Raw genomic sequence first — 25,973 nt, 5'->3', positions numbered from 1 at the left:
TTCAATTTCGTATACCAATTATTAGAACTACTGACATTACAAGCGAAGGAAAGTTTTTATAAAAGATGTCGGGTTTTTAATAATTGGATCATAATTAGACCGAATTGGGATTTCAGTTGTGAATTTCTTAATCGGATATTTCCATGAAATTTTTAATAAAATTCATGCATATATTTTTAATATTGCTAAACTTGCATTTCGAAAAATTAAACCGGAACAGAATATTCTGTGTAAGCAAAATATATTTAGATAGAACTTGCGTGCAACATTGAACGCCATTGTTTAATCTAGAAAGTTCCCATAATTAACGACATACTTCAGTTTTTAGATGAAACTATTTTATAAAACTTCAGACATGTCAATGCTATTAGCGTTCACTTAGAATTTTATTGTGATTTAATCGTAGACTAACCCAAGATACCTTAACTTTCCTTAAGGCATCCTGAGTTATGACCACATCTTTTTGAAAAAAGTTATCCATAAATGACTAATGTTTCTAGAACTTGATGAAATCGAATGCTACCAGTGTTTTTGTACTAATTTCTTGCATGAATCCTCGTGTGACCATAGCCGCATTCTAATGTGCTTACTTGAAAGCTATATTGCACGCTTATACGCACGTGTGGCCGGTAAAAAGCGTGTATACCGGCTAGATAAAACAAAGCCTTGGTGTATTGTGTTGCTGTCCGTGAACAGATGTCAACTTTTGCTCTGACCAATGAGAATTCGCGTTGCATCTGACCACTGTTGCTCGGAATATTCTTTTCCTTCTTCAGATTTTCGAAAAATCACGCTTGTGTGACCTTGCTTTAAATCTACGTAAACGTATTTATGCAGTGCCAGATATTTTAAAATAACTCGTGCCTTTCGAGCGCGTGGATATCATTTAATATTATACAAAAGATTACGAATGGCTTAAAAAAAAACGATTTTCTTGGTAAACTGCTTCTCGTGAATTTAATTCCAGCATGAGCTGTGAAGCAATTGGTCACGGTTATGTAGTTTGTGGTTGCATGGAAAAATTATAAACCGTGATTGTAAGGTTTTTTTTTTTTTTTTTTTTTTTTTTAGCTAAACAACTTCAGTTTCTCTGCTGTTTGTATCGGAATTTTTCATCAACAAAATTATAAATTCTGGAACATGCGTGAATTACTTTTCTCCAAATTTCTAAGTCGACGATATTTCCAGGAATATTTTAAATGATTTTTTTCCCTGGTGGTATCCTTAATTACTTTGGATACGCGATTTTTTTTTTTCCTTGTATGAATGCTGGTTTACTGATCTCGTCAAAGAAATTTCATTTTGTTTTTCGTTGAAGTGTTATTGTTCAATAAATATTTCAGAACGCTGGAATGCAACATCATTTCAAACTTTGGTTGATTTGAAATCTTGCATCTGCCTATATAGAACAAACGTTGATAAGATCAACAAACTATATACTCTGGCAATAGAAATGCCCTGATTTCTTTGCCGTATGCTTTCGTTTCTGTATTTGTTTATACAGACTTCGGTTTGCTACCGATAAATCAACTTTCTTTAGTAAACACTGTGCTTAACCATATTTTTCACCCTCTTTATGACATAATTGGTTTTTGCTGGGGCGCCAATTTTGTTTCAGTTGGCAAATGGATTTGGAACAGTTAAGAAGCAGATCATGTTTTATGCATTACTCTAAAATTATTCCACAGATGCAGGCTATTCGCTTGAACGCTTGTGATCTTATTTAGAAACGTAGACTCTTAAATTTGTTCCAGGCAGTCTTGTTAAAGAACCGGTGTTCGCCACATCTTTACTGCGAAGCACTGAACTGAATTAATATTTAGGCACGTTAATTTTTCTTGTGTTCCTCTGGAAAGTGAGGGGCTTTCTCTTGTTGTAGAATTTCGAACATCGCCATTTCTGTTTAAAACTTGCGCTGTCTTTAAAATGTACTTGTCAGATGAGCGTGAAAAATATTTATTTAAGGTGATTGAAAATAATATGGCCACTTGACGGAGCATTTTTTAAAAATTTTGGTAAAAGAATTGCTATTTTGAAAAGAAATCTATTAAGATGTTATTATAGCTCAAGCGTTCGAGCTCGTAATTTTCCCTTTTTTCCATGCAGTTGTTGAACAGAGATGTTCTATTTCATATTATAGAACTTCTGTAATGCTCTTCAGTATAATTTTTATCAATCTGATTTATGCATAAATTCCAAAAGATCTTAAATTTAACTGTAGAGAAATAAAGCCATTTGTGATAATGACTTGAATGCAGTAATTCCTTCAAAATCGATGAATTTTTGACTAAACCCCAGTTTTATCCAATTTTTTTTTTTTTTTTTTTTTTTTTTTTTGTGTGTGTGTGTTGCTGTGGTTTTAAACATTTGAAAATTTCAAATAGGCTTGATTTTTAAATTTTTTTTTATAATTGTTTCAGAGAGCAATGAATTATCTTCATAAAAAAAATAACGCCTTTTTTTCATAGCTGTCTCCTATAAGTTTTATTTCAAGCTCGGTAGGAATGGTTTTATTGATTGGGGGGGGGGTCTAACTACTTCCTCTGGCCATATTAGTTGAAAGTACTTTCAAAATTTTAGAATTTGAAGTGGGAGCAAATTGATTTAACACGTTAACTGCCATGTCACTCACTTTCGCGTGACAGCAAAAGTTGTCGATCAGTACAGAATTTCATGCGAGTAGAACGGCCTACGTTTAATTTATATCCACTTGTTTTAACTCTTTGCTCAGTATATGAATCGCCTGTGATTTATACTATCTAAATAGATATTTTCTTTACTACAATTAAAAAGAGCCAATAAGTAGGCATCTTATTGGATAGTATTTCGAATCACTGGCATCGATCATGGCAGCGAACGTGTTAAGCAATTGGAAAAGACAAAAGTATTAATAATGATGCACTTAAGCTTGATTAAGCTTATCCAAAATTTTAATTTTAAATAAGAATTGCGGTATAACTCTTGGATGGTTCGTTAAGCTTTTTACTCAAAGAATAAATCGTAGAAAATTCCGCTGTTTCCAGAATTTGGGAAAAACTTCCCATGGAAATTCCATAACATGGCAAAGACCATGGAAAACGAACAAAAGTTTAAGAGGAACATAACTTCTTTACTAAGCAGTTTAAACGGTATCGAGTGTTTTGAAATATTTGGCTAAAGAATGCAGAAGCGGAAAAATTTGAACTTGTGTCAAGTGTCATCCGCTATTTTATTCAAGTGTCCATTAGGGAAAAGCATCTATCACTTAAAACTTCAGATTTGAATTCAGAACAAAAATCGACTTGCTTACCAAAAAAAAAAAAAAAACTAATTATTTGTTTAGTTTTGCGAGTCGAAAGGTGTAAAAGAGCTTCAAAACCAAATTCCAATAATAATGACCAATTATAATAAAATTGGATGTTGTAATACTCAATTGGGTAAAGCTGGCAAAATCAACAAATTTTAAAATTCAACTTGTTTATTTCTTTGATTCCGTCAGCACGCGAATAGTTTTAAAATATAGCAAGTTTTGATAATTTTGGAAATAATGGACGTAAATAATAAAGTTTGAGTTGAAATTATCCATTTTGAACTGGTTATCTCAATGACAACCATTTTCATTCTGATTTTTTTTTTTTTTTAAAAATCTATAGCATCAAACACTCAAATGATTGTTTGAAGGGGGGGAAAATCGGATTGTTTGTCATAAATACTTTTTTTCTTAGAAGGCTGATTTGCATTGTTTTATTTCCAAAAACATGCTGCGTTTTTGACATGATTATTTATGGCAACTTTAGTACAAGAAATGCGTCTGCAATTCTCCTATATTAAGTTTCATGAATAACTGTGCCAAGAGGTCAACCGTCGGGTTATCCTCAAACTTGTCATAGCTGAGTCATCACTGAAACACTAGCTGTAAATCATTTTAAAATTTTTGTTATTCATGTTAATCGAGAGTTGATGTCTGTTGTGCTCAACAATTCTACCTGCAATTTCATGACTTTGTATAATCATAGTTATAAAATAAAACTGATCATTATTGGTTGTTATAACCCAAGAATTGATAATAAAGAGGGGAGGGAAAAAAAGCGCAATTTGACCACTGTTACTTCTAACAATCGGTCAGCATTTTAATCTTGGATTAGTAGATTAGATTGAAATCGACGTTAAGTAGGAGGAGAGGATGTTTAAGAATTGCAACAGGAAAATTGATGTTTTGTTATTTTGGGCTATTAAGTTTCATTTCGAACGATTTAAACATTAGACCACTCGAATAGTTGTGTTCCAATTTTTTCATCCATTGTTAAAATGGCCCTAATGTCTAAAGGAAACTTGAAAACGAATATTGTCATTCATTGAACACATCAACAATATTGCATGCTGAATATTGCATGTTTTTTTTTTCTCGGCTATTACTTCAAGAATAGATTTAGATGATACGTACACGAATGAATAAGTTGGTAAAGGGTATTTTCCTTGTTTTAATGCTCTCAGAAGTCGAATAATTTCTGAAACATTTTTAAAAGTACGGTTTAAATCATGAGATTATCTTCAAATTTTTATTGAAAAGCTGTCTAATAATTAGGATTCGTTCCTCCTATTTCTTTGTCCTTTTTAAATCGTAAATTTATTTCTTTATTACTATATAACGTTTTCTTAACGTCATCGGCAAAACTCGGAATTTAATGATAAGGGATCGTTTTTAAGATGAATTTTTTTTTTCTAGACGTGTGTACCGTAAATCTCTAGTTAAGAATCTCCAAGAACATATTTTTTTATGCAAAAAGTAAAATAAACAAAACCAGCTCTCGGTTCGCAGCTGATTGACTAAGTAATGCGATTTGTTTTGTTATCTGCATTTGTATTTTTTTTTTATATAATCTAAGAAAGTTATGGTAAAAAATAAAAATTAAAAAACCACAGTTCTTGCAATTTAGAGATTGGCAGAAAGACTACCAAGACTGTCCGTGTAGTTTTAGATCATTTTGCATTAGTTTATTGGGCAAAGTTGAATTTTAATTTTTATTCTACTCCTAATCATCAATATCAGTCTCTGCCTTCTATAAATCCTCTATCCTCCAGATGTAAATTGATTGCTTGTCTTTCCAAACTGACTATTAGAGTAGTTCATATTAGTTGATGCGAATTTTCCTGCAGTGTAGGTTCGAGATTTTCTGGAGCGTTGGATTGCTGGGAAGTTGTGCAATGGTTCGTTTCACCTTTAATTCTTTCACACTGTGTCTGAAAGAAGGAAGAGGGAGCTAAGTTGTAAATTTGCCAAGTTCTCTTAACGTGCGGTTGAACCACCTTTTTTCAAGACAGCGTTTTGCTGTTTTCTTCTGTTGGCATTCGCTTTAAGAATATCAAGTTCAATATTTTCTGTGATCAGAGTGCGATGCTATTAGCTGCCGAGAGAAAAATGAAGCTCGGTTAACTCGTCTCGAGTCGCATCTTTTTCTTTGTATGGGGAATATACACTTTTCCTGAAGATCTTATCCAAGTGATGGTGTAATTGCTGTGCAACGTACTCTACCTCTACTGTTTGTGCGACATTATTCAGTTGGAAAAGTTCTAGAATAATGCCGCTGAAAGAGCGTTTATTGGCAAGGTTCCACAAAAACGGAATGTTAATTGCCTTTCTCGATCAACTCTTTCGATTGATGTTTCTGAATGTTGTGAAGTTATTCGACAACATAATTTTCTAATATAACTGTTATTCTTTGAACAAACTTGGTTAGAATTAAAACATGTACGATGCATTTAATACGATACAAAACCAAAATTTAACAGCGTCTTTTTAATTATACTTTCGCTTTAGAAAAGTTTGTGCAAGAGAAAGGGAAATTACCTTTTTAAATTGAAGTAATTAATGTTTGTGTCCAGATGCAATGTACTGCCTGTTGTTTCGAAACTATATTACGAGAATCTCCATTTTCAAAATAGCAGTCATATTGGGAAGATGCAAGTGTTTGATCAATGCGGTACTGGGAAGTGCTATCAGGGGAATAAAGAGTTACTGTAATCTGTATGTTGACCACTTCATTAACATGACTAGTCTTGTGTATCAAATATTACATTTTTGAGTTGAATGATTCGAAGTTAAATAATACAAGAAACATAGCGGAAATACTCAAATGCTCTTGAAATATTTTGCATGATAATTAGATTAATATTCCAATCGAAATTCGCACACAAAACTGAGTTATCAAGAGGGTAAATACATTATAAAATTATTTCTCAATTTTTTCTTTAGAGAAATGTAAAGAAATGTAGAACAAATTTGAAGTCTAATTTAGTCCATGATTTTATACATTTTGCTTATCAATTTGTAGCATTTTACCGACTCATTCTTAAATCAAATTATCACCAGTTTAAATTGATGCTATAAAACATTAAAAATGTCGCATCTTCCGTTTTCGCTTTTGCTCATCTTTTAACAAATGTCGGTTATTTTTAGTGAAGCTGAGCGAACATTTTTTTTTTTAATGTTTTGTTTAGAAGATTTAATCTAGACATTTCAGCAGTCTTCTAAAGGAATTAATTTTAATCCAATTTGTAAAGCAGTGGCTCATTTCGCCGGCGCCCGTTTTAGCTCTTTTGTTGCCACTACTGTATCGATTCCGTAGGTGTAAAAGTAACGAATGCTTTTGTTTTGAATCGAAAATATTTGCATCTTGTTATTAAGATGCATCTTGCTCCTAGAAGTTTTAACTTTTTTTTTTGTATGTCAGAAGTTTATACTGATGGTAAAGATTTTAAACTGAATCGTGAGCATTTCCCACTATTAGTAGCCCTCCCCTAAATGGCAAGATTTTTATTTTCTCGAAATACTAACTGAAACTTGATAAGGTACATGCTGAGGGGAAAAAAAATGAACATGCAAATTTAAACCTTTGCATTCGGTAAAGTAATTAGATACATAATTATTCACCTAATACAAAGATTTATTGCTCCGAAAAATATATATAATTATTTCAAGATGAATTCTCCCGTTTAATTAATTTACGTCTTACCACTCTGCAGGTATTTTTAATAATCAAAATTGAATAAAACGTCAATGATGCACCATCTTGAATGGTGAGTCATCATTCGAGTGCAAAGAGTTAATTGCATTTCCAAATATTCCCCTTCCCCCGTGTATTTCCCCCTCCTATTTACATGAGGCTAAGGTTTCATTTCTAAAGACAGCTGCATGTTAGGATACTTTTTGTAATGTTATTTTTCGTTTTTTCTGGTTCATTTTTTTGCAATTTCGGAATAGATTTTGTAATTAATACTTAATTTTACAATGGTTTTTTGGATTTTAGTAAGAATAAGTGGAGAAAATTCCATGTTTTATTAGTTTTCCAAAGTTCATCAGTCTAGGACACTTCGTACTCGAGCATTTCAAATTTTATCTGCTGTTATTATTAATAGATCGGCTTTAATTTAGAACTCTTTGTAAAGGAACGTAGCTAACTGGGAAGCGACTTGTACAAGCTTTTTAATAGTAATTGCTAAAATTTCATTTTGAAATATTTGACTATAATTACCTTTTATATTCTAGTTATTAGCATGTTATACACAGATGATCCCGTTAATTAACTTAGTGAAAAGAAATTTACGTCGCTTATTTTTGCTTCAAAACAAAAAGCATGTGTTAAAACGTATGTGACGATGAGTCATTCCGTACCGCGTGCTTTCCAACGTTGGCAGTTAAGAGTGGAAAAATTCCAGGTGTGTTCTTACTGAAATATCTCCATTATCTTTCTTTCATAAATCACGAGACATCAAACATAAACAAACTGTTATTGAAAAGAATTCTCCTGCGTATTAGATACTGCGGCAGATGTCGTGGAAAAGAAAAGATTGATACTTCTGTTCTAGTTTATTTATGTAGCTATATTCATGACTATTCTGAATAGATTGGGTAACGTTTCTTGTTTGACCTTCTGTATGTGTTCGGGTTCTTTTAAAAAAAAGGTTGTCAAATTTGAGGATTTGTCAAGAAAATTTAATAAGGATGTTGGATGGAGGTGCAGTATATACTTGTTGTATCTCTTGATAACAAATGAATACTTAATTGCCGCCTCATTTATGTATTTAATTTCCGTAGGCAATTGAGATTCGGATGCAAGTCATTTTGATAAATAGATTAAATTTATAAATTTCAAACAAGTTTCTAAATTTTTTTTTCTAGACACAGTAACTATTGAATGTATCACAATCTGAAAAATTAAACAAACTACTTACAAATTATTCGTATAATGGTTAATTAGATCGCATATTATTCTGAAAATCTATTTTTATTTGATCCTTTAACAATGGACCGTAGCATGTTAGTGTCACTTTTCATAACTATTTTTCTACTAAACTGTTTTCCCGTTCTGTAATTAAATACGCGAACCTAGTATATTGTATTGGCAGGGATTTAATTGAATATTTATTCCAAATTGATTAATTTATTCCTAATAGTGTATTTTAGAATAATTAAATCCAAGCAACTCCAAAATGTAAATACGCAGTGAGAATTTCAGCAACTAGAAAGTGACTGCTGCTTTGCTTGGTCGGCTTGACGGATTATTAGTTCTTTTATTTACCGGTTTTGCCGATTTTTATTAGTCGTTCCAGTTACGAGCTTATAGATTGCCAAATGTGATGAATATCAAAATAGAACTGTTAACTTCAAAGTACATCTGGATTCCAGAATGACACTCTCGCATTCCTATTTTCTGAATTTTGTTTTTTTTCCACATAAAATATTCAGAATTTTTCACTAAACGTCAATTTTGTTGCCTAAGAAGTTTATGAAAAACTACGGTCAATTTCAGTTTAAAAATTAAGTATTCCAAATGATCCTCGAAGTAAAATATTAAAATTGACCAACATACCTTTTAGATAGTTATAATTATTTTATTAAAACCCTGTTGTAAATAATGGTCATTTAAATGAGATGACTTGAAATTTTTTCATTTTAAAATCTGCCGTATTTCAATTTAAAAACGGCCAGGGGGTTAGAAACCTTAGATTGTTTGTTTTTGTGAGTAAATGAAAATTGATTGGAGGAAGGTGACGCCACTGAAAGGAAGGAGTACTCTCAGTTTTGAAGATCTTAATGGTGAAATATTAGATCGTATTTTCCACTCCCCCTTCAGAATGGAGTCGGTTTTCCTCGGGTTAAAGTATAGACTTTCTGCTTTGCAAGTAGAATGCCTATGCACGCTCTGTGAAGTCGGTTAAATCCTATTGTCATGCTAAACGACGCGGAAGTTCGCTGCCCTCATGTCCTTGCGCACCGCGTGATATCGCAGCTGGCCGTTATAGCATGTTTCATTTGTTTTTTGCAGTAAAAAATGATTTGCAGTTGAAGTTGAAATGAAATTTTAAACGAATTTATGTTGAGAGTGTGCCCGAGTGGGGAAAATCTTGTTTTTCGCTTCTCTTGTTTATTCGTAAAACACAGTAGCGTTGTTTTAAATAACTTGACTTGTAGGTTTTTCGGCCCTTTCGACTTCTGCTGCTTTGGAGTTCTTTTTTTGTATCTGCGCATTCAGCTTTTGTTTTTCGTTTTTTGCAGACTGCGAGTAATTTTTTTTTTTTTTTTTTCATTTGTATACCAACAGACATTTGGGCTGGATTGTTTAGGTGGCACGTGCGGTTTTGAAACTTCCAGAATGAAATGATTCACAGAATAGCTTACATTAAAAGTTTACAAAAATTCATAATTGGGCACTTAAGACTTCTTTTTTAGTGTGGATTTTGTATCACGTTTTGACTCTTATGCTTTTAATGCTATTCCCAGAATTCTTGTACAGTTCATTTAAATTTTAAAACTAGAAGATTTACTAAAACCTTCTTGAAATTTGGGACGAATATTTTTAAAAGCAGTTTAGATGGGATTCTAGATAATAAACATCATTCTTGCGCGATTAATCGAAGGTTAATTTCTATTCTATTTATCGATATTCTTTAGCTAAAGTAATGTTTTTGATTATATGCTTCAAATATTAAGGATACACTTCTTATCGGCTGGGTTACACTGCCGATTTAAAAACAAATTAATCGATCTCTTAATCTTTGTTTTAAATTACCTCGTTGCTTCAGAATAGTAAAATATTTATTAGTTTTCATTTAAAACAAAGATTGACAGATCATTGATTTTTAAACAGTTCATCAATATCTTTGGAAATTTCCTTGTCTTTCACTGCTGAATAATTTTTATAACTGAAAATATTTATAGTATGTCAAACATCGTCCTTGATTGCGTTATTTTCCAAGAAAATCGTCCAAAAGAATGTTTGATTTAAATGCGATATTAATAGTCGAATCTTTTTTTTTTTTTTTTTTTTTTTATTCGGGAAAAATTCTTAAGTAACAATGTGCTCATGGTAAAATATCAATCTTCATGGGATTTTGGTTTTCTATATTCCAGTAATAATCATGGCGATATAAATTTGCATTGGCCGAATATCCATATGCCCGATTTTAAGTTTTCTGATTATTACAATTTACCCATTTAGTTTGTTTCCATATATGATGAATTAAATGTAAGCAAGAGGTTGTAAAACATTGTCGTATGTTAATTATATTTGCCATTTTTTATTATTTGAAATTTAATATTGCATTTTCCTATGGTTATTCCAAAGTTAGCTGAGAAAAATCTTTTTTTTAGGGCAATCTTATTTCTCTTGCATTTTTAGTTCTCAATCATAAGTAGAAATTTTCAACTGCATAGTGTTAAAACCGACTGAAGCCTTTATTCACCTTTGGGCTTTATTGTTTCTACCTGTGATTTATTGTCGCTCACTTGCAATCCGACTACGATAAGACATTTCAGACTTGCAAAGCAATACACACGAATTAAGGTTATTGCAGCATTTCAACCGAAATCATTCGTGCAGCAAGTACGTGCGGCGGATTAAATTTTCGCCATAGGACACGTTGGTGTATAGAAAAGTACAAAGGGACTTTGCGTCCAACGTTTAATAAAGTGCTTCTCTCAATAGATGCTACTTCGGTGTTTAAATTCAGCCAGCTGTGTCAATGCTTCGGACGAGTCATACTCAGGCGGATTCTATTTTTCTTTTATTGCCGCCCATTGCAAGAGTTGGGAATTGTGTTTATCTGCCTTAATTGTTTTATATTGGGGTATGGCAAATTGGAGACGTGTTATAGGCTTATTAAATAACTTGTAAAAAGGGAAGAAGTGGCCACGTCATCTGGTTTTCAAATAAAAATATTTATCGACTGTTTCATTGACGTTTCGGCTGTGTTTTAAATGGCTTTGACAATAAAGTGTTTTTCCCTGAATGTCGGTCCTGAGAAAGGTGTATTAAATGTTTTTGAGCGTGGATTCTCTTGAAATTTAATTGGTTTCTATAAATGGTAGAAAATGTAGATTGAAAATTATAAAATGTAAGAAATGGCTCTTATATGAAATATTTCGTGCATTCATTTGCTTTTATTTTCAAAAGCATGCAGGAATTGTCATAATGTGCTTGCATCTAAGATGTTCATCAACCAAGAGGCAGTTAAAATTCATTTTTAACCCCCCCCCCCCCCTTTGTTGTTTTTTTAATACGAAGTTCGGTTTATGTGCAACACCAAAATATTTCATTATTCAATATTTTCAAATTGCTAAAATCAAACTGTAAAATCGTTAAAAGCATTAAAATATATTAAATAAAAGTGCCCTGATCACATAGGAAATTCTTTGCGTACGAATACGTTTTTAATAATAAGAAAGCTTTCTTGCGAATGATTTAGTTATACTACAGTTGACTGCATCACACATTTGCTTAAAAAGTGGCAACCCTTCAAATAATAGTTATTGACTTACAATAAGCAGAGGTTTGTTTTTCAGAAAAAATGCCAAAATCGCATGTGCAAAGGTTTTTTGCACAACTGTGGAGAATAAAAAGAACGTTTTTATTCAAATAAAATTCTTACCCTGAAGGCTATCGATAAACTTATTTTAACGAATAACAGCTCAAAATGTTTAGATTTCAAAGACCTTATTTCAAAATAAGTTTTATCCTTTTTTCACCTGAAAGGATAATAAAATGTTTGACGCGATTTTTATTTCTGATAAATAGAATAGATGGACCTGCTATTGAAAATGGTTCATAAAAAAAAAAAAAAAAAAAAAAAAAAAACCAAGGTGCAACGTAAGGTGATTGGGATCACATGATCGCCTTTCGTGTTGTCATGGTGATGCAACTGAAAGAATTTACTTGTTAAGATCTTGTCATTATAAATCGTGTTTGCTATTGGAATGTGCAATTTCTCGATCTTCAATGGTTTTAATTTTTATTTTTAGTGAAACGTGACATTTTTGTAATGTTGTTTAAATATTGTTCGTACAGTATATTAAAATTTTTAAATCTAAATCGCGTAAAATTTGTTCCTAGAAATTGTTTTTAGCTATTTTGTGATCTTTTATTTCCTTGGCAAGTTTATGTAGAACTTCAATGATTTTAGTGACTATAAAGTTTCTCCAGAAACAGGCGCTGTCCTTGTTTGTAGTGCATTATATACAAAAGCGTGATGGGAGTTGCTGTTTCATAAACGCACATTGGGGTCAAGTTGAACATCTTTCCAGCGTGTTAAAAAAAAAAAAAGCGATAATCGGAGGTTGCTGGTTACCCGTCGCAATTCGACTCGTGATCAGGGGAAACAATTCTCTCTTCCTTTCCTGACCCTCCCCTGATCCTTCACCCCTCTCGGCTGCACACGTGTGACTCAGTTTCCGTTGAAAGGCCTTTCTCACATAAGCTGCGTTTCCTCCTTGCTTTAGGAAGCGTTTCGCGTGTTGGTTCTAGGTTTCCTTCAACTCTTTGAATTATCATTCGAATTATGTCGTTTCATTATTTTAATGTAAATAACTTTTGCAGTTCTATATTTCATAACATAGATTTTAGGCAAGCAAATATGTAAACTTTAAGGGGAAAAAATCGTCAATCGTAAAGGGTTGTTGCAAAGGGTTGAGTGTATATATTCAGTTGGGTTGTTCAGCAACTAGCCCCTTTCCTTATTGCCTGTTTTTGAATTACCTGCTGAAAATACCGAATTTTTCATTCTTAATTTTTAAAGTGCATAGTTTTGTGAATTCAGCAAATTGTAATATTCATAGTGAAACTTGAATCAAGACGATTTACCCCATTTCTGTTTTACTTGTATATTCTTTAAGCAACTACAAGATACAACTCAAGAATATTTTAAAGTTGCCTTTCTTGTGTATCTAACTCATTAAAATTCCAAGCTGACCAATATATAGTGTTTCGGTTGTGGAGGAATGTTTTAACCCTTTAAAAGGCTTTTTTTTTCTCCCCTAGTCATGATATATTAAACTATTTTTAGGTTTGAGATTCATGCAACTTATTAAATTTCATTTGATAATTACTTTGATTAATAAGTAAGTACCAAATCCAGAAATATTTTTGTTCGAGATAAGGAAATGAAGCATCCAAGTTTCTGTCACATTGAAAAATTTGTCGGAACCTAAGCAAATCTACATAACTTCATACAATAATAAATGATGAATCTGGATAGAAGCATACTTCCCATGGCCCTACAAAGGGTTAATTAGTGAATTATTACTTTAAAAGTTGGCAATTTCTAAAGCGGTAAGGCTGCTGTTGGAATATGCGCATTTTCTGGGAAGCCTCAGTTCTCGCTGAAACTAATTCGGACTTTACGAGCTCACTTAAAGTTCAGCACGCCAATATCTGCAGGTAAATTGTTAAAAATGCGAATTTAATACTTTAAAAGAGATTGAATAAAGACATCTATCGACTTGATAAGTTATTTAGTCCTGACAGAATTTCCGATTACATTGGTAAAAAAGGAGGTCCTATCATTATAAACAATTACAAATATAAAAAACGATAATATTGTCGTAAATTATAAATTAAGAATCAGTATAAGTACTTAAAAAAAAATTGAATTTTGGGATATCCGGTCCTTACTACTCAAATAGAAGTCAAGGAGCTATTTTCCTTGATACAAAGCGCATTAAAAAATAACTCTTTCGGAATTCTTCGACCTAGTGAAAAATGTTCTATTCAGTTTTAGTAGCGGAGGCTCAGCGTGAACCAATCGGGTGTTTCTAGCCGTATTGATTAGGAATGACGTACACTGTAGCTGTTGGTTTGCTGGACGCTCTTCAGCATACCGATTGACTAAATATAATATATTCATCTTCCGTTTCTACAGGAAAAAGATAAACAGGCACTAAGTTGTGTAATGTTGATACTTGAGTTTTCTAAAGAGTGGCAACAAAGCTTGGGTGGAGGAATTTTGCTGGCTTGATATTCCCCATTCATAATACCGGAAGAAAGATCCGTGGCTTTGAAGATTTCCCTTTCTTTAAATCCGATTATACATGCTGAACGGAGACGATTTTTAGTTCTTCGATCGCTTTAGGTTAAGAAATATTACTAAATTCACTTAATTGCACTGTTCGATTCCATGTGAAACCTTGATTTGTTATATTCTATATAAAATGCATTCTTTCTTTTCATACCAGTTGGATTTTAACCTTAAAAAAAAATTAAACCCTTGGTGTCCAAAGGCTAATTTGAGTATATTTGGAATTTATTCTACGAAAACTCTTGGTGAAAATATTTAAAATATTGAATTGTGCCCGATTATGATTTTTTTTTTTCGAACTATAAAACTTTTCATTGTTACAACAATTTATCTCTTCCCCCCCCGTTGTTCAAAATTGCTCGATTATTGTTCATCGTGAAAAATGGTTTGAATTCGTTTAATAATTTTAAATTCTCGAAAGTCTCATTTTAAACTTGAATTGCAATCAAGCCTTGATAGAAACTTGAAATTTAATAGCGCTTTATGGCTTAAGAATGGCGATTCTATCATCAACAGAATCTTGATTTGGGAGATATTTAAAACTTGAAGGTTATTTTTGAAAAATTGTAAAGTTTATGTTTGAAAATAGGCCCTTTTGGCTTCAAAATTCCTTTTAGTGGATTTAAAATGTATTCATCTCTATCTGGCATGATGAATTTGAATTATGTCTGGCTAATTTGGAAATATGAAATTGTGTGTGTGTGTGTGGGGGGGGGGGGGTTTGAGTATGTTAGTTAATAATTTATTTGTAGGACCAAAACTTGTCATTTAAGTTTCTGAGAAACATAAATTGTTTTTACGCTCATTATTACGTTTTGTTTTAGTGTAGCAATGTGTTCCTAAGTGCTGCTTCTAGTGTCGAACATTTGGGTAAAGGGAGCAGGGAAAAAAAAATTCCCACACCCTCGCTATTTATTAGCTATATATATGTATAAAACATCAGCGTTTTCTGAGATGTCGGCCTTTCTAACTTCAAGCCATTTTAATACCAAAGTGCAATTGTAATGTACGAATCCTCCGATGGTGATTTATACTTTAATTTTAAATATGGTTTTTTACATGTTGATGTTTCTATAAAATTATGCTATTTTACCGAATTATGTGCAACTCGTTAATTGCTGACATGTTCTGCATGTGTTTATTTTTCTAAATTCTGTAGTTCGGCTAATTTTTATTGACACCTTATCAATAACTCGTTATTTAGAAGCAAACCGTCGATGACGGAAAACCGATTTTTGAGTGATATAGCAATACTCAATGGCCCGTGCATTGAATTTTCTCGCATAAATAGATGCTAATTGTTATTTATTTTATCCGCTTTTATGTTCACCTTTTATATTGTTGTCGAAAATTATAAACAAATTTCGCTTGTAACGGAATATTTAATATTAGGAATATTGTCATTGTGACCTTCTAATAGATTATCGACAGGGCAATCGATACGCCTACGCTTCGCCGCTGACCGAGTCTACTAACCGAGAATTCGATATCGAAACATTTCGTCGCTATTGAAAATTTGTACTTAAGTTAATTCGGGTGTTTCACTTTCACAATTCACTTAATAGGACTTTATTGCCTCGAAAAATCTGTATAATTGTTTTAAGTTAGAGATCGGCGGTTTTCATCGTGCCATTCAATAAGCATTTTTAACAGTTAAAATTTAAAAAAAAAATGCACGGTTATGAATTGTTTCCGAGAGGTGCCATCCTAATTCAAAGATTTAAATCTATATACCAAATTTTATCCATTTAACTTTTTACGTTTCGTATTTGAGTTTTCCTGTAGTCGGACAGCCATTTCTAAGAATGAATTTCGTTCAAATTTTGATAGAAGTCTTCAAATTTGTGAAGACCACACATGGAATATCATCCGTCTTGTTGAAGGCATATTTTGAACAACTCTGTTCAAAGAGCGACGAACATAGTCATAATTCGAAAAATGTTTTTCGGAATCGTTGAGGTCAGAAACATCGAGATTCGTCTGAATCTCGAGTTCGAAATTTTTTGTATACTTTGTTTATGAGGAAGTAAAGGCATTTTCTTTTTTATTTGCTGAATATGCAATAACCTCCCTGTCTCTCTTTTTATAGATGATACTACTGAACTTTTGGATAACCTTGAAAATGCTGTTCAGGAATCAAACAATGACGTTCTGCGGTCTGCGCCCAAACCAATTGAAACTCCTAAAAGCCAACAACCACGAAGGCGTAGGAAAAAGAAACGCACAGGATCATGTTGTGATAATTTTACAGGTAAGCCTTCTTAATCGTCTACTTTTTCTTCCCCTTTAATTGTAGTCTTCGGCCTAATTGCAATTTCAACTTTTTGATGCTGCAAGTTTTCGGTTTAAAGGAACGATGGACTTGGAAATGAGCAAAAAGTGACCAAAATAAGATTTTCACGTTTTTTCTCCAAAATATGCTTTTGTAGAAATAAAATAGCATTACAATATGCCATTTTAAATAAAATGAATATTCAAAAGGCTTTTGAGGAATAAGTGTTTTAATGATTTTGAGAAGATATTCTTTTCAAATTTAAATGCCTTTGAAATGTTCGAGATGTCTTAATTTTGAGAAAATAGCATAAAATTGATTCATATTAATCATTAAAATAAAAATGTTTATATTATGTTTTTAGATTTCTTTTAGACAGTAAAATCCATTTTAATTCATATAAAAACATTACAATAAAAAAAATATTCAATGCTTGCACATAAAAATACAAGATTAAAATTTTCACAATTCTGCGTTTTGTTTCAAATATATTTTATAGTGATAAGGGAAATTAAAAATTACTTCGTTTCGAATATTTTAAAGATATTTGACATATTTATATCAATATAAATGTCTAAAGTTGAATTTATGCAATTATTTACTGAATTATTACCCAATAAGTTCACCGGTCCTTTAAATGTTAATTTACACAATGCATAAGTGTAAAGGAAAATTTCGTATATAAACTTCTAAATTTTAAACAATTTTTTTTCCTCCTCTGATTCATTAAATTTTAAATATTAAACTAATTTAGATTACCGAGAAAATATACAGTATACAGAAAATATATATACTAAAAAATGATCAAATCATTCTAATTTTTAATTGTTCCGTATTAGTTACAAAAGTTATTCTAATCGTTCTTGGAAATCTATTTTGTATTTTTGAAATATTCATATTTCATTCCGAGAATAAGTCTCCTCGCATAAAATTTTATTCAGTATTTCGGGCTATAACGATCCGATTCAAGAATAAAGGTTCTATTTTTGGTATAGGATCGGATTAAATTCTTTGAGCGTTTATTTCGGCAAGGTAATTTTACAAGGAGCAACACGATACGGATATTTTTTGAGTTCAATTTGATGTCTATATAAAGAAATCAATACGACTACCTAAAATAGTATTTTGTGTATAGGATAAGGGCACGTGTATAGTATAAGGACACGTGTTAAAAAAATGGATTTATTTTTAAAACTAAAATGGTAACTAAAATTGAACTCTTTAAAACATTATAAATATTTAAAATCAATCAGGACTGTGACTTGTAATTCTATCAGCAATTATTTTTTTCTCGATCTGCGAGTGAATTCGGAAACACGGAAATTTTAATGGCCCAAAATTTAAATAATTGGTTTTGTTTTGAATATGGCTTTTGCAACGAAAATGTAAAACTGGATAACCCTTAAAACTTCGCAGAAATAATCTAAAGGTCTAAGTTGGGGAGGCTATGCGATTTCTTAATAATCGGTTCTAGTCCGATAGATTGAATTTGAATCTCAATTCTACCCTAGTTAAAGTTAGGAAAAGTTCCTCAGAAATAGTGTGGGTCAGAAACTCGGAGGGGCAGTGGGAATTGGTGCTGTAAAGGTGTGGCCCTCTTTCGTAGCCTGAAGTGAAGTTTATACCCACACCCGAATATAGCTTTGATTTCGGGCAGTCTGACCAATTAGATGCTATCTTACTCGCATGCTTTACATTTAATGTGAATAAAAATAGTACTTTCTGTAACTTGCTAAGCTGTAAATGAACTTAAAGAATTATTGCAGTTTCTGATGGTACCATGTTTCAGATTTAAGCAATTGCTCTAATGCAAATTATGGCAAGTTAATACAGCTTTTGGATCATTCTTAATTCCGACATTCTATATTTTTTGTTAATAAGAATGTTGGTAAAGATAATATCTTGCTTTCTATAGATTAATCTAGAAAGTGCATTTTCAGATATATATCGGTTAACAGATGAGGTTCTTGGTGAAGGTGCCTGTGCTTCTGTGCGAACTTGTGTCCAAATTAATTCTGGGCAGGAGTTTGCAGTCAAGGTAAGATTCAATTCCAGTTTTTTTTTTTTCTTTTCAAAATTTTCATATTAAAAAAGGCATGGGAAAAAAATGAATCTGTTTTTGTAAATTTTTCTATAAAAAGTTTTAACGTGAAAGAAATCTTTCTGCTTAATTTAAAGGTTTTCAGGGACACTTTTCTAATCCAACTATAAATTTCATGCATAATTTAACTTGCCTTAAATCTTTAAATTAAATTTTTTTTAATATACAACAAAATTAATATGCAATTTTATGGAACTGGTCCTAATATACTTAGTAAGTTATTTTGTTAGATATTATTAGATCTCATTTATGATTTTAGTATAAAATGTTAATCATATCTTAGTTGCATTGCATCCTTAGTTTTTTTTCTTTTTTATGCATGCAAAAGTTTTTTGGAAACGGAGTTCGTCATGTTTTAATATTTGTTACAGATAATTATGAAGGAACCTAGCCACCCTAGAGAAAGAGTGTTTCGTGAGATAGAAACATTCCATCACTGTAGAGGCCATCAGAATATTATTCAACTCGTTCAGTTTTTTGAGGAATCTGATAGGTGAGTATTGATAAATTGTACTTGAATTTTAAAATGATTCAATCTAGTTGATCGTTTGATCAGTTCAATCTAATGATTCAATTGAAAACTTAATTAGCATATTGTAGCGTTTTTTTTTATTTTTTTTTAAATTCTACATGAGAAAATGAATTCCTCCTGAAATATATATTTTTTGTTGCAGATTCCTTCTTATTTTTGAAAAAGTTTATGGAGGTCAGTACCATTCTCTTTATTAACTTAAAACATTTTTTTAATTTTATTTTTCAAATTTGGGTCTAAATATAATTACATTTTTAGGTCCTCTGTTGGCTCATATTCAAAAAAGGGTCCATTTTACTGAACATGAAGCTAGCATGGTCATTCGAGATGTGGCTAATGCACTTAAGTTTCTGCATCAAAAGGGTATGCATAACTTTGTTGTGTATTGATTCACAAATTAATTTATATCAATTTATGTTAACAAATTTATATATTAAATTTATATTTTATCGTTTCGAATATATTGTCACGTTGTGGAACTCTGTTCTCTGCAGGTGTCCAAAATTATCAGCTTTTTCTTGTACAACCTTTTCACTATATGAAATGGTTGAATTCTTCTATAGTTTATAGACAAGCTTTTAATTTACAGTAGGCGCATGACAATATTTAGACGTGAAGAATAATTGTTCCGATTTTCAAATAAATATGGAGCTAATTAAATCTGGCTGAGGGTCAAACATTTTCTCATTTAAGGCAAGTTGGATATGGAATGACATATTATCCTCATTACTCTGGTTGAAAATTGTAAGCTTGTTGCTAAGAAGAGCATAATTAAAACTGTTAACTTGTCTAGGAAATGTAAAAATTGTGAAGCTAATCATTAATTTCGTATCTATGGGTTTTGTTGCATTAAACAGACTTCATGATGGTCTTTATTTATTAAAGATTTTCTATAAGAATAGCATTGTAACAGTTCCTGATTTCGCCTATCAAGCTGTTCAGTAAGATTTGTATCATATCTATAATCTCTTATTAATAAATCATATCTAGATTCCCAAATATTCAAATACGAACTGAAAGCAGTTGTACAAACAAAGAATGAAAGGTAATTTTAAACGAGTCGAGTTATTTAAAGCGTTTTAATTGACATGCTTATGTACAACATTTCATTAAGCACTGTCTAGTATTTTTGTTTTATTAATGCATTTTTTTTTTTTTTTTTTTTTTTTTTTTTTTTTTTTTTTTACAGGCATTGCTCATCGTGATCTTAAGCCAGAAAATATTCTTTGTTTCAGTCATGATCAGGTTAGTTTTGGTTTCCTGAACTTAGATACTTGTTAGCTAAAAATTCTTTATTTCTATATTTAAGAAGGGGCAATCAATTTAATTTTAATATGCAGTAGTTTTAGATTTCATGCCTTAATGCAGTAACCTTGATAAAGCAAAGATTTGTAGTAACTTATATAAGTTGTGAGCAGTTGCACAATTGACTCGTTTGAAGAAATGCTCATCAAGTTTTTTACTTTTAGGTATGCCCAGTGAAAATTTGCGATTTTGACTTGGGAAGTGGAATCGTTTTCAACTCTGCATCCCCATGCAGTACACCAGAGCTGCTCAGTCCTGTAAGTATTCTAAATTTTTGAAGTATAGGTATTAGTATATTCCGAAATAATTACCATTTAATAAAGTAATGATGAGATATCATCAAAAACTTCAAATTGTTTATCTAATATTGTGAAAAAATATTTGATTAGATTTGGTAAAGCTCTATTGTGACAATGTTATTCGGAACATAGTTGTTGTGTATGCATCCTTAAAACAATGAATAAATTAATTTCTCAGAATTGCAAAAAATTTAATTGCTTCATTAAAACAAACTAAATGCCTCTTTTGATTGGATGCATACTCTATACATAAATGAAATAAAGTTGTAGGATGAGCGAAAAATGTTACCTAAGTATTTAATTTCCTTAACGTGGCTATATTTTTAAATATTCATTCTAATGTTCCATTTTATTTCTTTCAGGTTGGCTCTGCTGAGTTCATGGCTCCTGAAGTTGTGAATGGTTTTATTGGAGAAGCTACTCCTTATGACAAGAGATGCGATTTATGGAGTCTCGGCGTTATCATGTAAGCGATTCAAGTTTAAAATTTTAAAATACTAAAATTTAGATTTCAATCTTTCTTAAAGATTGTATTTTCATGTTATATACTTCATTTTGAAATCGATATTTTATTCTAATCTTGAAATTTCCGATTTGTTTAAGAAATGTTCTTTCCTATCTGTATTGAACAATCCTTCCATCTTTTGTTTTAATAATGTTACTTGTTTTAGGTACATTTTATTATGTGGATATCCTCCATTCTATGGTTGCTGTGGAGGCGATTGTGGTTGGGAGAAAGGAAGTGCATGTGAAGCTTGCCAGGTAAATTTGTCTAAATGTTCCGGAACTCCTTAGTTCTAGTAGTTCGCTAATGCTATTATAAGGTTTTGTGCATTTACTCGATTACTGTATAAGTACTGTATAGGCTCATAAATAATCTTGACTGGCAATATGATTTTACAATTTGTTTTCATTCCTAATTTTGGAAGTGGAATCTGCGCTGATTCATCTTGGAAATTATCAGTGCTGCAAAAAACAAGTTGTTTATAAAATGAATGCTACTTTACCCATATGTAACCTAAATTTTTTAATTTCAAAGCCCTGAAGAAAATTTGTTGCCCAAGTATCGCTATATCTATCGCGAATCGAGATTTTGTGCTTTATTTTTTTTATGAATGTGTTCGTATCATCGTTAGACCGGTGCATAATTTCCATTATTAAGTAAACAGGGGCTTGAAAGCTTGGGCAGTGTTCAAATCTGGCGGCTTGTATCCATTATATTCAATATTTTGCTTGGTAAAAGCTACAAAAAACGAAGATCTAAAATGGTCTTTTTACGTGTAATAATTAATAAGCTCGCATTACTTTTGGAGTTTTAAAATTAAAACAGCAACGAATGCTCAAAGGGGAAAAGTAAATTAAATGAAAAGCGAAAGTTATTTTTTGCAGATGCTACATCTTCACAATCCTAATAGAATGAACCTTCACTTGCTGGTACTGTATAGGTACTGTCCCATTTGCATGATGAATTGACTCCATTTCCATATCCTTATCTGATAAATTAAATGAATTATTTTATATAGGGAAATGAAAATAGTTGTAGATGTTACAAATTGGTTCCACAATACATTAATTTTCTGAAATTTTTCTGTAAAAGAAACGTGCAGTTTTTGATGTCCCTCCTTTATGATAACGCTAATGTATTGCATATAGTTATTGCTCAATTCTATTTTAAGTTATAACAAAAAAAAAATTCTATTTATTTATAGAGCATGTTGTTTGACTGTATTCAGAAGGGAGTATATGAATTTCCTGAAAGAGAATGGGCTTACATATCGGATGAAGCCAAAGATCTGATTAGTCATTTGCTGGTAAAAGATGCAAGCCAGCGATATTCAGCTGAAATGGTGTTAAACCATCCTTGGGTTGCAGGTGGCGGCCCCGCTACTCTTCTGGAAACTCCTTTGGTTATTCGAAGGTAGATTTTTATTGCATTATAGGCATGGAAATTTTCTCATTGATATTTATTTCAATAAATTTGACTTCTTTTACAACTGACTTTTTCATCTGTTAAATGATTTTCAGAAGCATTTAACTGGTTAGGAACAAATTTCTTTTCTTTATACAATCTAATATAGACAAATATTCAAATGTCTTGACTTTTGGCATAATTATTTACAGATGTCCTTTCAGTTAGGCAAATCCTTAGTGCTGTTGTTAGATTTATTTAAAAACTTGATTATCATCTACTTGTCATTTAAATGAGTTAAAACAAATTCTATTAAATATCAGGATAGTATAGTTGATCAAGTTCCAATTTCATTATTCACTTAGTTATTACAATATTAAGAAATTTAAAGCATCTGCTGAAGCTCTTTTTTTTTATTACTCTAGCAATACAAATTGTGCAATATTCGTGTACATTAAAAACAGTATTCGCAATATTGTATAATATCGTTGAATATTGAATAATTCAATATTGTTCAAAAGGCTGTACTAGCTGAGAAATGAGCTTGGGACTCCATGAAGTGTAATAAACTAAAACTTAAGTTTTCAGATATAAGAAACATGTTAATGATTTTGTTAAGTAAAAAGTGTTGAATGAGAAGTTGAATGGATAAAAAAATATTATCTAAATGCCACACAGTGCCAAATTCTTTTGGTATAATATAGTCTATGGATTGAAAAATTTCTATTCTGCCTAATTACGGTTGTGATTGAGGTAACAATAAAACGGAAAAATTATAAAGATTTTAAAGGAATGAGTTGTAGTCGTCAAATTATGGAAAATATTTTTGATTATCAATGTTGTTGGATGTTACTAAATTCCAACAAAATTGTTACTGTGTCTGTTGGTATTTAGAAGTATTTTTTGTAATTAGCTCTTATGTAATCGTAAAATTACGATTTTGTTCATCGAAGAAATACTTAATATTTTTTCCCCTTGTAGAAATAACAGTGCTAGAGATCTGGCTGCATTCGCTGAAAATGCGAATGCCCTGAAAAGGTTGCATCTTCGACACTTCATCCACAGCAGTGGACCCTCTGTGTCAGTTCAAGAAGAAAATGTTCCAGCTGGCTCTTCATCCAACAGTTCATCTATGCTCTTCAGTTTATCTCCATTAAGCGATTCATCCTTGTATCAGAGACGCCGTGAAAGTCAGTCTCAAAAGAGCTTGGAGCCATTTTAGCGATGTTCAGGAGCATATTGCGTCCTGATTATAAAAGCGGGCTTTGGTATTTCTTATTCGAAATGATAAAGGGAAGGGAGCACATTTGTTTTGATGGACATAAAAAAAAAAGTATTGCCTATATATGTGGTATTCAGATCTGCTATGCCAGTAAGAATATCCCGCTTATGTTATTTCTTAAGAAAAGTCTTCTTTTCATCATGATCCAACGAATAGTTCCTCTTTGTAATTATTGGCTGAAATCTATATAAACCTTGTGAATCGTAAAGCTGATGTATTTGCAAAATCCATGTGAATCGAAACGCTGATGTATATGCAAAAAACCTCGTTAAACGAAACTGTGAAGTGTCCTTAAATTTTTAAAAAGTTAACAGCAGTAGCTGAAAAGTTTTTGATTAGTGGTGAATTATTTGATTTCATTTGGTATATTTTTCACATTTAATGATTTAAAATTTACCAATATTTTATCGAGTTGTTGTAAAAAGAATTAGTTTTAAATTTTACAATCTTAATTTATTATTGGAGTTACGAAATATCAAATTCTACTGTAGTTGAATTATATACTTATTTATCGAGTTAATTATTCAAGAACGAATTACTATTTAGTTTTGCTGAACGATTGTGAATGACAGCTTCATAACTGAGAAGTGTTTTAAAACTTAATACCATTTATGCTTTGAATTGATATCTTCCAAGTTGAGATGTTACTTATGTTTGAGTCATCTAAGCTTTTTAGTTTAGGTGTATATGAAAAGTGCATTAACCAGAGAACAACTAGTTGCTTATTTGAACTTCAAGAGGACCAATCCTTTGTTTTTACAATTTAGTATTGCGCTATGCATTTTTTATTTCCTCATTATGAAAAAATGTGTTGTTGCCATTTACAATCAGGAATTTATTTTGTTATTGGGAGGATGTGCTTTTTTAAGAAAAAAAAATCCCTTGCCAAAGTTCAACTACTTGTTACTTCCACCGCTCAACTGAACAGTTGCTCGGAGCACTGTATTTTGAATGTCCTGAGTGATCGGGAATGGTGCTTTTTTGTATGTTTGAGATTGAAATAAAGAACCTACGTTTCATTTGACTCGAGTTTCACTTCTCTTTTCTGATTATATTCATGCATTCTAAAAACATTACTACACGAAATAGTTCTTGGTTTTTATGCTTAAATTATTAGTTAGTATTAGATCTATCTTGAAAATGCATCTTCGTAGTTGATGGAACAGTAAAATATGCAAACAAAAGGCTGTTAATTTACACACTTCATGGAGTTTAAGCACAACACAATAACATATAATACTAAGGAAATCCCATAAACTCAATTTAGTATGAGCAGTGGCAATTCAGTATAGGTAGCGCCTGTGACGCGACTTTTGCATTTCCAGTGCTCAACAGTACTTGATCAAATATATGTGAATGGCACTCGGGTCATAGCATTTTTTTTCAACCCCTCGTGATAGTTTAATGCGTTTTGTTTTAAATGTGTTATACTAATGGTGCCTTCCGAGATTGGATTTCGGGGCCTGTATACTTTCTCCAGCCACTGCATTACTGGACATAATTTAAAGAATCGGAATGAGAACTACGGAAAATCTCTCTCCAAGACGAGTGGTTTGTAGTCGTTTAGTATGGAGACTCGCTCTCAGCTTTACCAATAATTGTCCTGTGTTTATATATAATCGGATGATCGCCTTTCATGAAAAACGTAGACGAAATTGGAAAAAAAACTCTAACTCTATATAAAAATTAAGTACATGCGTGACAGTAAATTGTGTGGTGAATTTTACCTGTCCAATAATTAATTCAATAGATGTACTCTAATATTCTTAGATTTCGGTGCACTTCTTGCAATTCTTGGCCCGATTAAAATGAAAAAAATAAAATTATGCAAATCAAAGAATACAATAAAAATGAATTTCTGGTAAGATCGTCTCCCTCTCCCACTATTATTTGAACTTCGAATCTAGGCGACAAAAGCTGAAATAATACTTATTGGTACTTTAAG

At 31.6% G+C, this 25,973-nt stretch overlaps 1 protein-coding gene across 1 annotated transcript in view; it reads left to right on the top strand.

The window, feature by feature from the left end:
* Positions 1–25,052, top strand: part of LOC129959138 (MAP kinase-interacting serine/threonine-protein kinase 1-like) — a 30,778-nt gene extending 5,726 nt beyond the window's left edge. The window contains exons 2-12 of the mRNA XM_056071963.1: positions 16,418–16,579; positions 18,541–18,638; positions 19,073–19,194; positions 19,376–19,407; positions 19,492–19,596; positions 20,423–20,478; positions 20,703–20,795; positions 21,200–21,303; positions 21,509–21,599; positions 22,547–22,755; positions 23,728–25,052. Coding sequence (XP_055927938.1) covers positions 16,418–16,579; positions 18,541–18,638; positions 19,073–19,194; positions 19,376–19,407; positions 19,492–19,596; positions 20,423–20,478; positions 20,703–20,795; positions 21,200–21,303; positions 21,509–21,599; positions 22,547–22,755; positions 23,728–23,968 — 1,313 coding nt within the window. The 3' untranslated portion in view covers positions 23,969–25,052. The remainder of the gene's footprint in view (positions 1–16,417; positions 16,580–18,540; positions 18,639–19,072; positions 19,195–19,375; positions 19,408–19,491; positions 19,597–20,422; positions 20,479–20,702; positions 20,796–21,199; positions 21,304–21,508; positions 21,600–22,546; positions 22,756–23,727) is intronic.
* Positions 25,053–25,973: the final 921 nt, after the last annotated feature.

Source organism: Argiope bruennichi, chromosome X1, assembly GCF_947563725.1.
Source record: "Argiope bruennichi chromosome X1, qqArgBrue1.1, whole genome shotgun sequence".
Taxonomy (NCBI): Eukaryota; Metazoa; Arthropoda; class Arachnida; order Araneae; family Araneidae; genus Argiope; species Argiope bruennichi.
Note: the sequence above shows the minus strand (reverse complement) of the source record. Positions and strands in the feature narration are given on the sequence as shown.